This window comes from Pelodiscus sinensis, chromosome 6, assembly GCF_052426305.1.
Source record: "Pelodiscus sinensis isolate ZL-2025 chromosome 6, ASM5242630v1, whole genome shotgun sequence".
In the NCBI taxonomy this organism is placed as follows: Eukaryota; Metazoa; Chordata; order Testudines; family Trionychidae; genus Pelodiscus; species Pelodiscus sinensis.
The window spans coordinates 16,656,561-16,672,866 of NC_143057.1; the positions used below are offsets into that span (position 1 = coordinate 16,656,561).

Consider the following 16,306-nt stretch of genomic DNA (forward strand, 5'->3'; position numbering starts at 1 on the left):
CTGTCCCGGCCGTACTACACGCCGCCAGGGGGGTTGCTTCCGGGAGTGGGGCGCGGGGCACTGCCAGGGCACGCACGCTCCCAGCCACCCGGGCGCCCCACTGATTGACGCTTTGCTGTGTCTCTCTCCGCAGGTGGTCAAGGCCATCAACCGGGTGCTGCTCCGCAGGGTGGTCCGCCTCGCCGACCCGGATGCCGTCATCCGGGGATTCGGTGCCCTCGGCTTCCCCAACTGCGGGGGGGCCATCGACGGGACGCACATCCCCATCCGTGCCCCGGAACACCAGGCGTCCCGGTACGTGAACCGCAAGGGGTACTTCTCCGTCATCCTGCAGGCCGTATGTGACCACCGGGGACAGTTGACGGACATAAATGTGGGCTGGTCCGGCAAAGCACACGACGCCCGGGTGTACCGGAACTCCTCCGTGTGCCAGCGGCTGCAGGACGGGACCTTCTTCCCCGACCGCCACATCAGGGTCGGGGACGTGGACATGCCCGTCTGCCTGGTGGGGGATGCCGCCTACCCACTGCAGCCCTGGCTCATGAAGCCCTACACGGGACACCTCAATCCCTCCCGCCAGGCCTTCAATAACAGGCTGAGCAGGGCCCGCATCGTGGTGGAGGGGGCCTTCGGGCGACTGAAAGCCCGCTTTCGATGCCTCCTCACCCGTCTGGACCTGGCCGAGCACAACATCCCTCCCGTGGTGGCGGCATGTTGTGTGCTCCACAATTTGTGTGAGCGGAAGGGGGAGGCTTTCTTGCCAGCCTGGATGGCTGAGGCTGACCGCATGGCTGGACACTACGGTCAGCCCCGCACCGCCGCCGTCCGGGAAGCCCAGCGGGGGGCCATCCGGATCCGGGAAGCCCTGCGGGAGAGCTTCCAGGTGGAGGAGGAGGAGGACTGACCTCTCCCTGCATGCCCCACCGGGGCCTTCTTCCACCCTACCCCCCCCTTCCCCTTTCCCCTCCCTACCTACTGTCAAATAAAGACACCTGTTTTTCCAACAAAAACGTCTGTTTATTTCACAGAACTGGGGTGGGGGAGGGAGGAATGAAGGTGGGAGAAGGGAGGGGGAAACCTGGGACGAGGGAGCTGGAAGGGGAGGGGAGGGAAGGGAGGAAGGGAAAGGAAAGCTCAGGGGTGGGAGTCTGGGTGCCTCTCCCGTCTCGCCACACTGCGGGTCCGGGGGCGTCGGTGGGGAATGGTTGTGGAGGGGGGGGCAGAGAGGACAGGGGGTGTGGAGGAAGCAGGAGCGGAAGCAGGAGGAGCAGGAGGAGCAGGGGGAGCAAGAGGGGGAGCAAGAGGGGGAGCAGGGGGAGCAAGAGGGGGAGCAAGAGGGGGAGCAGGGGGAGCAAGAGGGGGAGCAGGGGGAGCAAGAGGGGGAGCAGGGGGAGCAAGAGGGGGAGCAAGAGGGGGAGCAGGGGGAGGAGGAAATGGAAAGCGGTCGAGCAGGCTCTGGAGGTGGCCTCGCAGGGCACGGCCCTGCTCCTCCAGGGCCTCCAGACTCCTCTGGCGCAGCCTGAGGTCCTCCTGGACCCAGTGGTCCTGGAGACGGAGCTGTCGGTCCAGGAACCGGAGATGCCGCCTCTGGTAGTCCTCCTGGTTCCTGGCTGTCCTGCTTGCCCGGGCGCGGGCGGCTGCTGCAGGCGGTGTGGTGCGCCCTGCAGTCCCCGGTGCTGCAGCTGTGGTGCAAGAAGACCAGCGGTCAATTACCCCAGGGGCCCAGGTGTGTGAAACCCAGCTCCCCTCTGCAAGGCCAGGGCCCCTGCAGGATCCCCAGCTGCTGCTCCGTGGTGGGCAAGGCCCAGGCGCACGGTCCCGGGGCTCCCTCTCGCCCCAGCCCCCCGTACACATAAGGGGAACACGAGGGTACTCACAGGTGGACGCCTCCCCGGCCTCTGATGATGCAGGCGAGCGGCTCTGTGGGGTGCCTCGGGGGTCCCGGGTCCTGGGAAGGCTGGCAGCAGGCTCCTGGCTCTCAGAGCCCTCTTGCTCCTCCTCGGTGTCCAGGAGCGGTCCCTCTGCCCCGGGGTCAATCACGTCCCGGGGGGCAGGGACGGCATGAGCCCCCAGGAGGCGGTCCAGGGCATGGAAGTGGGGGCAGGCCTCCGGGTCAGCCCCTGGCAGGCAGGCCCGGGAGTAGGACTGCCGCAAGTCTTTAATCTTGCAGCGCACCTGCTCCCGGCTGCGCTGGTGGCCCCTGGCGGCCAGGCTGGCAGCCATGCGTCCGTAGACGGCCGCATTCCGGTGGCTAGTGCGGAGATCGTGGACATTGGAGGCTTCCCCCCAAACCTCGATGAGGTCCACGATCTCCGCACTTGACCAGGCGGGCGCCCGCCTTTTGCGCCCCCGGGCAGGCTCCTGGGAGCCGCCAGGCTGGTCGTGGGGAGCAGTGGAGGGCTGGGAGCCCTCGGATGGCTGGCTCATTGTGTGGCAGGTGCAGGCTGTGCAGGCACGGGTGCTGGCAGCCTTGCAACTGGCACAAAGTGAGTAGCCAGCCCGTGGCCCTTTAAGGGCTCCGGGGCCGGGAGGGGGGCAATAGAGTTTCCCTGGTGTTGGCCAGAGTGGCCACCAGGGAAACCTGGGAAGCCTTAGCCTCCCACTAGTTCGAACTAAAGGGCTACACAGCCCTTAGTTCGAACTAGCTAGTTCGAACTAGGCGTTAGTCCTCGTAAAATGAGGTTTACCTAGTTCGAACTAAGCGCTCCGCTAGTTCGAATTAAGTTCGAACTAACGGAGCGCTAGTGTAGCGCATAGGAAAGTTAGTTCGAACTAACGTCCGTTAGTTCGAACTAACTTTCTAGTGTAGACATACCCTTGGAAACAGAAGGGAGAGGGGAGATAACACTACTTTTCAAACAGGGTATCTATAACCTAGCCTCATTCCTTGTGAAGCTGCAACACTCTTATCTATCCTTTGCAAGCAGGAAGGCAGTGAAAGGGCAGCAAAACTTTGTCTATCAAGCAAAAGGAGCAGTGTTTTGCCTGTGCCATGTACCCCTATTACCATCCTGTGATTACTCAGTTATTTAACCCTTACGTACTCCAACAAAAAACAAAAGTAACATTCGAACAGTTCAGTTCACACAAAACACAGTAAGAAGAAACTGAGAGATTCCAAAACCTAGGTTTAGTTCATCTTAGTGTCTTTGATCACCAAATCTGCACAATTTGCTGAGTCAAACCTCTTCCCTCTACTTGCTTATAGAAAAGCTCAGTTGGAATCTAGGCAGACTCTTCCTCTGCTGTGGATCACTGCTAGTCAGGCTGCTAACTGATTAGCCAGTCATTCAGTTGAGTCACAAATGAACAGACCTAAAACCCTTTTACAAGAAAATACAAACAAAATAGAAATTACTCTTCCCCACTACTACATTTAAAGAAAGTTGAGACAGAAGAATTTGGCTAAAATCAAAATATCCAAAGCATACAGTTAAAACAGAAAAATGTTATTTTTCCCTTCCAGCTTCCCTTGCTACAATTAACATTGCCCATGTTCCCTGTTAGAGGGTTAACAACATCACTACCTGCTGCAAAGTGCTTTCTCCTCCTGAGCTCAACAGGACACAAGGCCCTTCGGTCTGCTTGACCTCATGGAGTCTGACCCCAGCAACAGAGACAGAATCTACTGGAGCAGACCCCAAACTACCATACCCAATTCCAGAAGCTTCTAGGTGTGGAGTACTAAATCCGCCTAGCAACAATATCTCAGACACAACCCACTCCTACTTCCCCCTTATGGGTCTCTAAGGCTGTGTTTACACTGCACTGCAAACTTGAAATAAGATACACAATTTGTGCTACACAAATTGCATAGCTTATTTCAAGTTCATTTTAAAATAGGCTATTTCAAAATTTGGTGTTGTCTACACAGCACCAAATTTCAAAATAAAGTGCTATTTCTAGATAGCCCTTAACCCTCATGGAACGAGGGTTACCGGGATGCCGAAATAGTGCATCTGCTATATTTTGGAAGAGCGGACATGTTCAAAAGATGCGGGGTAGCTATTTCGGGATACCTCTGGCATCCTGAAATAGCTTTGATGTGTAGACATAACCTAAAAGAGCTTTGATGTATAGACACAACCTAAAAGAGCTATCTCCCTGTTAGGTACATGGGGTATATAATGACAAATATTTTTCCTGTTAATTCAACAGTTATGGGCCATTTGCTATCTGCATATTCTATCTTGGCTCATCTGTTTGGTTGACTATTCCATGTACCTTTGCTTAAGCAAAAACAGTGGCTTTTTTAAACTCTGGACATTTATAAATGAAGCATATTCTGTGAATGATGATTCAAATCCTGTTTGTTCAAATAAAGAATGGATTATGTCTTATGGCTTTGATAAACTCAAAAGGGATAAATTGTTCAATATCTCACAAAGAAATAAATTTGGAAAGATCTATGCAGAAAACATTAATCTTCTGTTATCAAATGAATACACAACAAATCTGCCTTCAGAATCTAGGATGCCACTCAATAAAATTTATCATTTTTGATAGAAAACCATTATTTTACAACACTTACATTCAATGTATGGCTTTGCAGTATAAGCTCACCTTTGATATATCTAGGCTTCCTTACAGCATGGAATTCCATCATAGATTTACCCCCTTTTAAAAATGCAGCTCATTATTTGAAACATAGTTTCCTCTAATCTAAGAAATAGCATTTTATACAGAAGGTGTGGATGTCAAGCAAGGACAAAAAGTTTACTTTATTAGTGATTTTCCTCTTGCGCTTTCAGAAACTGTCCATGTTCTATAAAATGTCTTTCCAGTTCCTTTAGGAAAACATTTCAAGTTTGTTATATTGCGTTGATCACATTAGGTGCTCAGATACCATGCTGATGAGTGCAGTACAAGACAGACAACGTAATGAATGAAATTGCATGACAGTGGCATCTGCTATATTTGAGTGTCTGTCAGTGTTCCCGCAGGCACTCCTTGGTGTATTCACTGACTCCCTGATGTCTCAAAGAAAAGCACATTTCCTCAGGGCACTGGTGCCTCCTTAGAATACACAATGATTACACTGCATATCCAAAGAAAGTGAGACAAACTGCATGCCTGCTCTCTCCCTCTCTCAACACCAGTTACACTGGCAGAATTTATCTTCCTGCATTTCTGGGAGGGTGTGATGTGGGATCACAAATTTTGACTATACAATGACTATATGCACTGATTGAGCCAAATGGAAGCCCTGGTGTAAACAGGTGCAACACCATAGACTCAGATGGAATTATTTCCACCTACACCAGGGTCAGATTTAGTCTGAGTTTAGGTATGATTTCTAACATTGTTTCTCCTGTCCCCACAAGCTCCTTTTAAATAACACAAAGAAATTAATGTAACGACTCACAAACCAAGATTTAGTTTAAATGCACAAGAAATTCAAAGCTTAAGCATCTCAAAATAATGCATTTCAATAAAGTAGCAATTGGTGTAACAAAGATAAAAATCTAGCCCAATTAAACTATTCTCCAGAGATAAATTTGGTCTGATGATTTAAAAGGCAACTTTGATTGACTAAATTTTGAAGTACTGAATTCTAAGTCATATCAGAATTTTCAGTCTTACAGAATACTATAGGATAGTAATATTATCATAAAATCATAGAATCCTAGGGCTGAAAGAGACCTCAGGAGGTCATCAAGTCTAGCCTCTTGCCCAAAGCAGGACCAATCCCAACTAAATCATCCCAACCAGGGCTTTGTCAAGCCGAGATTTACAAGCCTCTAGAAAAGGAGATTCTACCACCTCCCTAGGTAACCCATTCCAGTGCTTCACCACCCTCCTAGTGAAATAGTTTTTCCTAACATCCAACCTAGACCTCCCACCCTGTAACTTGAGACCATTGCTCCTTGTTCTGCCATCTGTCGCTACTGAGAACAGTCTCTTTCCATCCTCTTTGGAACCTCCCTTCAGGAAGTTGAAAGCTGCTATCAAATCCCCCCTCACTCTTCTCTTTCCGCTAAAAAAGCCAATATCCCTCAGCCTCTCCTCATAGGACATGTGCTCCAGCCCCCTAATCATTTTGGCTGTCCTCTGCTGGACCCTCTCCAATATAGGATAATAATCCACATCCTTTCCATAGTGGGGGGCCCAGAACTAGATGCAGTACTCCAGATGTTGTCTCACCAAAGCTGAATAAAGGTGAATAATCACTTCTCTAGATCTGCTGGCAATGCTCCTCCTAATACAACCTAATATGCCATTAGCCTCAAGGGCACACTGTTGACTCATATCCAGCTTCTCATCCACTGTAATCCCCTGGTCCTTTTCTGCTGAACTGTTACTTAGCCATTTGGTCCCCTGTCTGAAACAATGCTTCGGATTCTTTCATCCCAAGTACAGGACTCTACACTTGTCTGTGTTGAACCTCATCACATTATCTAGTTCTTACATCACTTTCATCCATAGATCTTAAAGCAAGTAGTATTGCCCATATATTACAACCCAGGAAACTGAGATGCATCTGTGCCTTGCAGAAGGTCACCCAGCAAATCAGGGCTAGGACTAGAACCTAAGCCTGGCCAGTACTCTAGCTACCAGCCTCCAATATGCATAAGGTACTTAGAGTTCACATCATTATGAAAATGTTGAGCCTGGTTCTCTTCTCACTCTGGCTTTTTTTAAGGGTATGTCTACACTGCCAAGTTTTGTTGACAAAAGTTTTGTTGACATCCAAAAGTTGACAAAACAAAAATTGCCAGAGAGTGTTCACACTTTCTCCTCTGTTGACAGATCATGTTCGCACTGGGAGCACCATTACCAACAGTGTAAGCTGTGCACTGTAGGTATGTAAACCACAGTACAGTGTTGTGGGAAGGCAGAGCTGATCCCTACACATCTTGGGATTCCCTCCGAGTTCTCCCACAGAAGCCTCAGCTAATGGGAATGGCTTCATGAGAGGCTCTGTGTTCCTCGGCGCTGAGAAATGTCAAAGGAGCACAGAAGTCTGTTTTCCTTCATCTGCAGCAGCAGTCTGCCTGCCGTTGTGTTTCTAGTGCAGAGTAAAACAGAAGTACTCCAATGATTTGCTCTTTGTTTGTTCCCCTACTAGAGCAGCTCACTCAGCTGTCAGATACTTCCCAGAGCTTTGAAAGGTGAAGGGTGCATGCTTGCAGGGCAGGAGAGCTCAAAACACTGAGCAGAGCCATCAGGAAAGGCACTATGGGATACAAGCGGAAGACAGTTCTGTGGACAAAACAAACAGCAGGGTTTACACTGTCTCTATGTCAACAATGAAGGGTGAAGAAAAGACAAAAGTCTGTCCTAGATATGGATGTTTTTTGCCCCAAAACTGGTGTTTTTCCTTTCAAAAGCCACATTGCAATGTGAATGCTTTCACTGCTTTGTCATCAAAAGGAAGCTTTCGGCAACAAAATTGGTAAAGTAGAAGTACTCTAAGGGTGTGTCTAGACTACATGGCTCCATCGACGGAGCCTTGTAAATTAGTTTATTCGGCATAGTCAGCGAATAAAGGGAAGCCTTTGCCGACCGATCCCTTATGCCTCGTGAAACGAGGTTTACAGGATCAGTCGGCAAAGGCTTCCCTAGCCAACAGTTCCATGTCTAGACTGCCGGCTATGTCGGATCAGCTGATCGTCAGCACAGCGTGGTGGCCATGTTTATTTTAATGAAGCAGGGATTATTTAAATCTCCACTTCTTTGACTATGCCGTCGACGGAGCCATGTAGTCTAGACACACCCTAAGTGTCATTACATTGATTAAAATGGAGTTACTCTTCCTTTATACAAGTTTAAGTGAGAGGAGAGTGTCAGGCACCTTAATTTAAGAATTTTCTTTCTTGCAACCAGATCCTTAGCTAGGTAACCTAGCATAGCTTCTTGGACTTCACCATAACTAATTTAGAGTCTGGCCTTTTTTATTTAAATTCTCTAAACTTTGCTTTGGAATAATTGTTTGCCTTTAATTGTTTTAATTTTAAACACTAGGCTACTTCTACACTGCCCAGTCTTGCGCAAGAACATATTCAAATGAGGTGCGGCAATGAATACCGCTGTGCCTCATTTGCATACTTAATGAGCTGCCATTTTGTGCAAGAAGGAGCAGTCTACTCTGCTCCTTCTTGCACAAAAACACTCTCTTGTGCAAGAGCTGTTCTGCCGCTTATTTTCAGGCAGAACGGCTCTTGTGCAAGAGGGGATTTTTGTGGAAGAAGGAGCCGTGTAGACTGCCGCATCTTGAGCAAAAGTCCCTCACACAAAATGGCATCTTTTTAAATATGCAAATGAGGCGTGGTGATATTCATCATCGCTCCTCATTTTCATATGTTCTTGTGCAAGATTGGGCACTATAGATGTAGCCTGATATATTCGTAATAGCAAATACCTCTCCTTTGAGCCAGGTCCCAGCTAGGGCATGCCTGTTGTGTCCTAAGAACTGCACAGGATTTTTTTCAAGGGGATAAGGCAAAACACCACATTAGTAATACATAAATCAATCAATTCTGTAGCATATGCATATGATATATTACACTCATGCACTGACACACACAAGCACACTCCATCTTGTTGTTACCAACTAGTTGCTCCCCTTATCTTCACTGGCCAGATGAGTTAGATGGGGGAGGGGAGGAACCAGGTTTTTGCCGATCTGGATCGATGCTTCAATGTTGACAAGATGAGATCCACGGTCCCTCCTGTGAGATATCCTTCATTTAGAGTAGCTTCCCTCTAATGCAAAGCTGTATCAGTTAGTCATCTCATACGAATCTATGCACTCTAGTTGTATCAATCATATATGGCGCCTTCTTTTGGGTATTGTCCTCAATGCTGCCACATTCATCTTCAAAGAGGGTTTTTAAATATGCTTCAAAAAAGATACTTGCTTCCAACTCCCAAGGCTATCAGTATGTCTTATCTTTTCTCAATGAGACCACTGATAGGTCTTAGTGTCCTTGGATTTAGCTCCTAATCCCCCCTCCAATGTCTTATTCATTCACAACTAATTCATTTAACAGGGCAATCAAGTCAAAGGGGAGAGATCTATTCTACTCCCAGTAAAAAGACATTTTCTTTACCTTAATTATTCTTAGGGACCATAACATTATACCAAGACTTAACACAAAGTTATATATGGAAAGACTTAATATAAGGTTATATGAAAAGGCTTAATATAGTGGTTTATCCACATGACTAAACTAGGAAATTATTTTGAAATAACTAAATTTGAAATAACATGTCCCCACTACAGGGGAGCCTTGAATTTAGTCTGAGGCAAGCTTCATTATTGTGGTCGCTCTACCTCAACTGAGAGCCCCAGAACCACTGCAGAATAATTACTTCCAATGACTCTGGGGAGTAGTTATTTTGAAATAGCAGCAGCAAAGTTTGAAATAACAAACTTGGTAGTGCGGACGCTCTGCTTATTTCAAAATAAGAGAGATTATTTCAAAATAACATCCTATGTAGACCAGGGCCTACTGTGTACAGAATTTTGATATGACCAGATGTATGCAGTATGTTGTGATGATCCACTTATTTAAATGTGCTAACCCTAACCTTTAGACAACTACAAAGAGACTACAAATTCCAGAAACAGTGATGAATAGTGCTGATGAACAATACAGACAATAAACAATATAAGTGAAAGTACTGTGCAAAACAGTGTTGAGCAGAAAATACGGGAAAGCAGAATGCTATATTTTTACACAACTTTCTGCCCTTTGCGTAATGGTCAATCTTGGAGAAAATAATTCCTTCCAACAGTAATCAAGTGCCTCTCTGAAGAGTTAAAAAGGCTACTTAGCAATGTCCTTACTCAAGAGGAGATGGTTCTGAACAGTCTGTACTACAGATCTTAAAATTCAGTTGTTCAGCATCTCTTCAAGAAGTCCACTTTCCCTGCACTGTAGGCCATCATCTTGAACTAGAAACAGTGAATCAAAAAGAACATTACCAAAGTAATTCTGTTCACACAGATGGATGAGATCAGATGATTTTTTTTCTGTGCCTGTGAATTCTAGTACATATTTCTTTTGGGTGAAGGCAGCCTTTTTTCAGATTTATGTTAAGCTGACCAAGCATTTCAGGAAAAATTAATCCCACATATAAACAACAGATTTGGACAGCTCCACTTTGGCCCTGCACTCCATTAGTATTTTTCTGTCCCGCTTTAACACCATTTCTGAATTTTTACTATGTGTCTCTACAGAACAGCAAACCCAGGCAGTAGTGTCAAATGGCTATGTATACTGCACAGCTCAGTGAAAAAGCTGAATTCAAGTTGAAAGTCTAAAAACAATCAAACTTTTGAGAGGACTATAGTAGGGAATCTCTTACTTTTAAAACAACCCTTTGTTTATGCAAGCAACAGTAGAAAGCACTTTAGTAACTCCACTGTAAATGCCAGCATTGTGCAAGCTGTTGTAGAATGTTGCAGTATATTTTTGTAATGTCAGAGAGAAAGGAGGGAGATTTGAGATCTTAGCGAACTCTTCAAAGGCCCTGGTTCAGAAATGTCCTTGTTCAAGAAAGGTGCTCAAATACTTCCTTAAATTTAATCACGTTATACTGCTTTCTTGAGACTGTCAGTGCTCAGTATTGTAGAAAACAATTATTCCCTGCTGAAATCTCTGGTACATGATGGGATATAACTGACTTGATGTAAGCATCTTGGTACTAAGGAAATAAGCACTTTAGAAATGCTGACGGAGAGAGAAAGAACTGGAGTGAATGTGTTATAGGTATTTTCACAGTGAGCGCTTTTACTGCATAAAGAGGATAACAAGGACTTGTTAAAGCAAGGAGTGAGATTCTGGAGACCTGGATTGAATTCCTGATTCTGCCACAGTCACAATCGTATAAAGCTGGGCAAGTTACTTAATCTGTGACCCTCAGTTTCTCCCTCTACAGAGTGGAGATATTATCACAGGAGAGTTGTGAATATTTGTGAAATGCTCAGACCTTGGAGCTGTACATTACTCAAACTCTTATTTGTTTGTTGGAGGGCCTGATCCAGAAAACTCATATCCACACATATCTCATTGTCTTGGAGGCCTTTCAGGATTGGATCAATGGTGTCCAGAATATAAAAGGCACCTTATACAAAACTATGCAAACAAGGCCTGACTCACCAATTGACAGCACCAATAATGAGCATTAGGAGGATACAGGATGGGTTAAAGAGGATTACAAGGGAAAATAGGAATGGCAAGGGCTTGCAGCCAGAGGAAGCTAGAGATAGACCAGAGAATTGCACTGTCACTAGGAACAAATGATACGGCTAGATTCTCGCTGGAACGAATTAAGGGAGACTATGCTAGGCTGGGGAGGATGCTCAAGGAAATTGAGGCTCAGGTGATCTTTAGTGGGATTCTGCCTGTTCCTAGAGAAGGGCAACTAAGATGTGACAGGATTATGATGATCAATAGATGGCTTAGGCAGTGGTGCTATAAGGAGGGCTTTGGGATGTATGGTCACTGGGATGCATTTATGGACAGAGAACTGTTCTCTAGGGATGGACTTCACCTAAGTAGGGAAGGAAATAGACTTCTAGGATGGAGGCTGGATCAACTGATTAAAAGAGCATTAAACTAGGAATTTGGGGGAGACAGTTGGGAGATGTCCAGGTCATCTCTACGCCGGATTTTAACACTGAGAGGGAGGAAAACGAAGTAAGAAAGGATATAGCTGGGGGTAGGAGAATGAACATGAGGAAGGGTGGGGTGGATACTAGTCTAATAGGTCATATTGGAGGTATAACGGCTGTGCCAAATTGGCTAAAGAATGTGAATGAGGCCAAACAGCAAAAATTAAGATGTTTGTACACCAATGCGAGGAGCCTAGGTAACAAAAAGGAGGAACTAGAGCTATTGGTCCAGGAAGTGAAACCAGATATTATAGGAATAACAGAAACATGGTGGAATATTAGACATGACTGGAGTACTGGTATTGAAGGGTATGTGCTGTTTAGAAAAGACAGAAATAAGGGTAAAGATGGTGGAGTCGCATTGTATATCAAAGATGAGGTAGATTGTAAAGAAATAAAAAGTGATGGAATGGAGAAGATAGAGTCTGTTTGGGCAAAAATCAGATCCTCCCCTGGGATAGTGCTTGGGGTGTGTTATACACCACCAGGATCCAATTTGGATATGGATAGAGATCTCTTTAATGTTTTTAATGAAGTAAATACTCATGGAAACTGCATAATCATGGGAGATTTCAACTTTCCAGATATAGACTGGAGAACAAGTGCTAGTAATAATAATAGGGCTCAGATTTTCCTAGATGTGATAGCTGATGAATTCCTTCATCAAGTAGTTGCTGAACCAACAAGGGGGGATGCTATTTTAGATTTGGTTTTCGTGAGTAGCGAGGACCTCATAGATGAAATGGTTGTAGGGGACAACCTTGGCTCGAGTGATCATGAGCTAATTCAGTTCAAATTAAATGGAAGGATAAACAAAAATAAATCTGAGACTAGGGTTTTTTATTTCAAAAGGGCTAACTAATAAATTAAAGAAATTAGTTAGGGAAGTTGATTGGACTAAAGAAATTATGGATCTTGAAGTGGAGGAGGCCTGGCATTATTTTAAGTTAAAGTTGCAGAAGCTGTCAGAAGCCTGTATCCCAAGAAAAGGGAAAAAATTTATAGGCAGGTGTGTTAGACCAAACTGGATGAGCAAGCATCTCAGAGAAGTGATTAAGAAAAAGCAGAAAGCATATAAGGAGTGGAAAATGGGAGGGATCAGTAAAGAAAGCTACCTTATTGAGGTTAGAGCATGTAGGGACAAAGTGAGAGAGGCTAAAAGTCAGGTAGAGTTGGACCTTGCAAAGGGAATTAAAACCAATAGTAAAAGATTTTATAGCCATATAAATAGGAAAAAAACAAAAGAAGACGAAGTAGGACCGCTAATTACTAAGGATGGAGTGGAGGTTAAGGATAATCTAGGAATGGCCCAATATTTAAACAAATACTTTGCTTCAGTCTTTAATGAGGCTAATGAAGAGCTTAGGGATAATGGTAACATAACAAATGGGACTAAAGATATGGAGGTAGATATTACCATATCCGATGTAAAAGCCAAACTTGAACAGCTTAATGGGAGTAAATCGGGGGGCCCAGATAATCTTCATCCAAGAATATTAAAGGAATTGACATATGAACTTGCAAGTCCATTAGCAAAAATTTTTAATAAATCTCTAAACTCAGGGGTTGTACCATTTGACTGGAGAATTGCTAATATAGTTCCTATTTTTAAGAAAGCGACTCGGGTAACTATAGGCCTGTTAGTTTGACATCTGTAGTATATAAAATCCTGGAAAAAAGTTTGAAGGAGAAAGCAGTTAGAGACATTGAGGCTAATGGCAATTGGGACAAATTACGACATGGTTTTACAAAAGGTAGATCGTGCCAAACCAACCTGATCTCCTTTTTTGAGAAAGTAACAGATTTTTTAGATAAAGGAAATGCTGTGGATCTAATCTACCTCAACTTTAGTAAGGCATTTGATACAGTACCACATGGGGAATTATTGGTTAAATTGGAAAAGACAGGGATTAATATGAAAGTTGAGAGGTGGATAAGCAACTGGTTAAAGGGGAGACTACAGCGGGTCATATTGAAAGATGAACTGTCAGGTTGGAGGAAGGTTACTCAGGGATCAGTTTTGGGGCCAATTTTATTTAATCTTTTTATCGCTGACCTTGGCACCAAAAGTGGAAGTGTCCTGATAAAATTTGTGGATGACACAAAGTTGGGAGCTATTGCCAATTCAGAAAAGGATCGGGATATCGTACAGGAAGATCTTGATGATCTTGTAAATTGGAGTGATAGCAATAGGATGAAATGTAATAGTGAGAAGTGTAAGGTTATGCATTTAGGGATTAATAGCAAGAATTTTAGTTATAAGCTGGGGACACATCAGTTGGAAGTAACGGAGGAGGAGAAGGACCTCGGAGTCCTGGTTGATTATAGAATGACTATGAGCCGCCATTGTGACATGGCCGAGAAAAAGGCTAATATGGTCTTGGGATGTATTAGGCGAGGTATTTCTAGTAGGGATAAGGAGGTATTAGTGCCATTATACAAGGCATTGGTGAGACCCCATTTGGAATACTGTGTGCAGTTCTGGTCTCCCATGTTTAAGAAGGATGAATTCAAACTGGAACAGGTACAAAGAAGGGCCACTAGGATGATCCTAGGAATGGAAAACCTGTCTTATGAAAGGAGACTCAAGGAGCTTAGCTTGTTTACCTTAACCAAAAGAAGGCTGAGGGGGGACATGATTGCACTCTTTAAATATATTAGAGGGATAAATACCAGGGAGGGAGAGGAATTATTTAAGCTTAATACCAATGTGGACACAAGAACAAATGGATATAAGCTGGCTAGTAGGAAGTTTAGACTTGAGATTAGACGAAGGTTTCTAACCATTAGAGGAGTGAGGTTCTGGAACGACCTTCCAAGGGAAGTAGTGGGGGCAAAAGAACTATCTGGTTTCAAGATTAAACTACATGGGTTTATGAAGGGGATGGTTTGATGAGATAACATGATCTTGGTAACTAATTGACCATTCATTATCAGTGGGAAATAGGTCAATGGAGGGATGATAGGAGTTACTATAGAGAACTTTCTGGGTGTCTGCCTGATGAGTCTTGCCCACATGCTCAGGGTTTAGCTGATCGCCATATTTGGGGTCAGGAAGGAATTTTCCTCCAGGGTAGATTGGCAGAGGCCCTGGAGGTTTTTCGCCTTCCTCTTTAGCATGGCGTACAGATCACAGCTGGAGGATTCTCTGCATCTTGGGGTCTTCAAAGTATTTGAAGGCTTCAATATCTGAGCTATAGGTGAGAGGATTATTCTAGGAGGGGTGGGTGAGATTCTGTGGCCTGCACTGTGCAGGGGGTCAGACTAGATGATCATAATGGTCCCTTCTGACCGTAAAGTCTATCAGTCTATGAGTGTATGACTCAGACTTTAAAGGAGAAGAGAGTAAAAAGGTTTTAAAACTCTTTTATAAGGTAAATACTGAGTCATGGAAGATGAAAGATTCATTAAAGTTTGCCATTTTACACACAGTGATGCATTTACTGTTACAGAAGAGGTCCAACTTAGAACACTCAGAACTGAATTATAAAAATGTAATTTGCAGCCCTGATCCTATAACAAGTTGCTTATGGGGGACCCCTGGCCTAAGCCCATGGTGCAAGAACAGGACATCTATTTGTGCAATCTAAAATTTGGACTGCCGCTTCTGAGCATGTAAAAATTCCTGTCTGCAGAACTCATATCAGCCCTCTCTTCTGATGCTGGTGACCTCTCTAAAGCTTAGTTATTGAATAATGAGAGAGCAAATTTAAAAAATGAAAATATGAAGGATGCTGAATTCGAGGTTTTACTGAGAATATGGCTTTTAACATTCACAAGAATTTCTTTTTGTTGTATTGTTATAGAATGTCTTTAAAATCTCAGACTACATTATTGTAGAGTATTTAAAGTGCTACATTGTCCTGCATTTTGCTTCAGCTACCCCAGACTAACACGGCTACATTTCTATCACTATTTATATTTAGTGCCCCTTTAGGGCTATAATTCTATTATTCTAGGTGCTGCATGTACTGGTAACCTTTTTACCTTCTTCTGTCTAGCTCTGTTACCTTTCACCTCCTTCGCTTCCCAGTTAGCTTATCCCCTGGTAGGTAAAATTTCCTCTTCCCCCTAAACAAAACAAACATTGGAATAATTATGTGTGGTGCCATTGCTTTCTTCACTGTGCTTTTGTATTTTACCCCTTCCTCCATCCTGCAACTGTCCTTTCCATTTAGACAGCAAGTTCTTCAGGGAAAAGGACCTCTGTTTTTTACAGTGTCTTACACATTGCGACCCCATTCTTGGTAGTCCCATAGGCATGACCAGTAATAAACATGATTAATAATAATGGAATCTAAATGGACAAAGGGAAAAAAAGGCAGTACGCTTATTCCCTTTCTTTACATGGTACAGAGGGACTGTGATTTGACCAAGGTTGCACAGGCTATGTTCACTATGATACCATCCTTCCTCTCAAATAAAACACATCCATTGACAGACATTGGGTGATATAAAGTGTGGGCTACATACCTTGCATAAGGTGCCCATGTCTATGGCTTTTAAAAGAGAAAGCACTACAGTTTATCACTTTTTCGCTTCCTCCCCCCATAGCATGTATTTAGCTATGCAGCATATTAATATAGGCCACACAATAGATAAAGCAGCATCCTTCAAAACCTTGCAGCTACTGCAAAGCTTTTCAACAAGGAGATGGTCTCTCCAGGCCTGAAATATAATCTG

At 44.5% G+C, this 16,306-nt stretch overlaps 1 protein-coding gene across 1 annotated transcript; it reads right to left on the minus strand.

Moving 5' to 3' along the window:
- Positions 1–1,003: 1,003 nt before the first annotated feature.
- Positions 1,004–2,666, minus strand: LOC149524122 (uncharacterized). The gene is made up of 2 exons (XM_089779175.1): positions 1,878–2,666; positions 1,004–1,682 (listed from the first exon to the last, which is right to left on the minus strand). Exons 1-2 carry the CDS (start codon positions 2,425–2,427, stop codon positions 1,135–1,137), a joined length of 1,098 nt encoding a protein of 365 aa, XP_089635301.1. The 5' UTR covers positions 2,428–2,666; the 3' UTR covers positions 1,004–1,134.
- Positions 2,667–16,306: the final 13,640 nt, after the last annotated feature.

Excerpts from the sequence above, each read along its gene's own strand:
- LOC149524122 (XM_089779175.1), bottom strand. The coding sequence starts at position 2,427 with ATGAGCCAGCCATCCGAGGGCTCCCAGCCCTCCACTGCTCCCCACGAC. Across the intron at positions 1,683-1,877 it reads GGCCGGGGAGGCGTCCACCT|CTGCAGCACCGGGGACTGCA; the intron begins GTGAGTACCCTC and ends CTTGCACCACAG.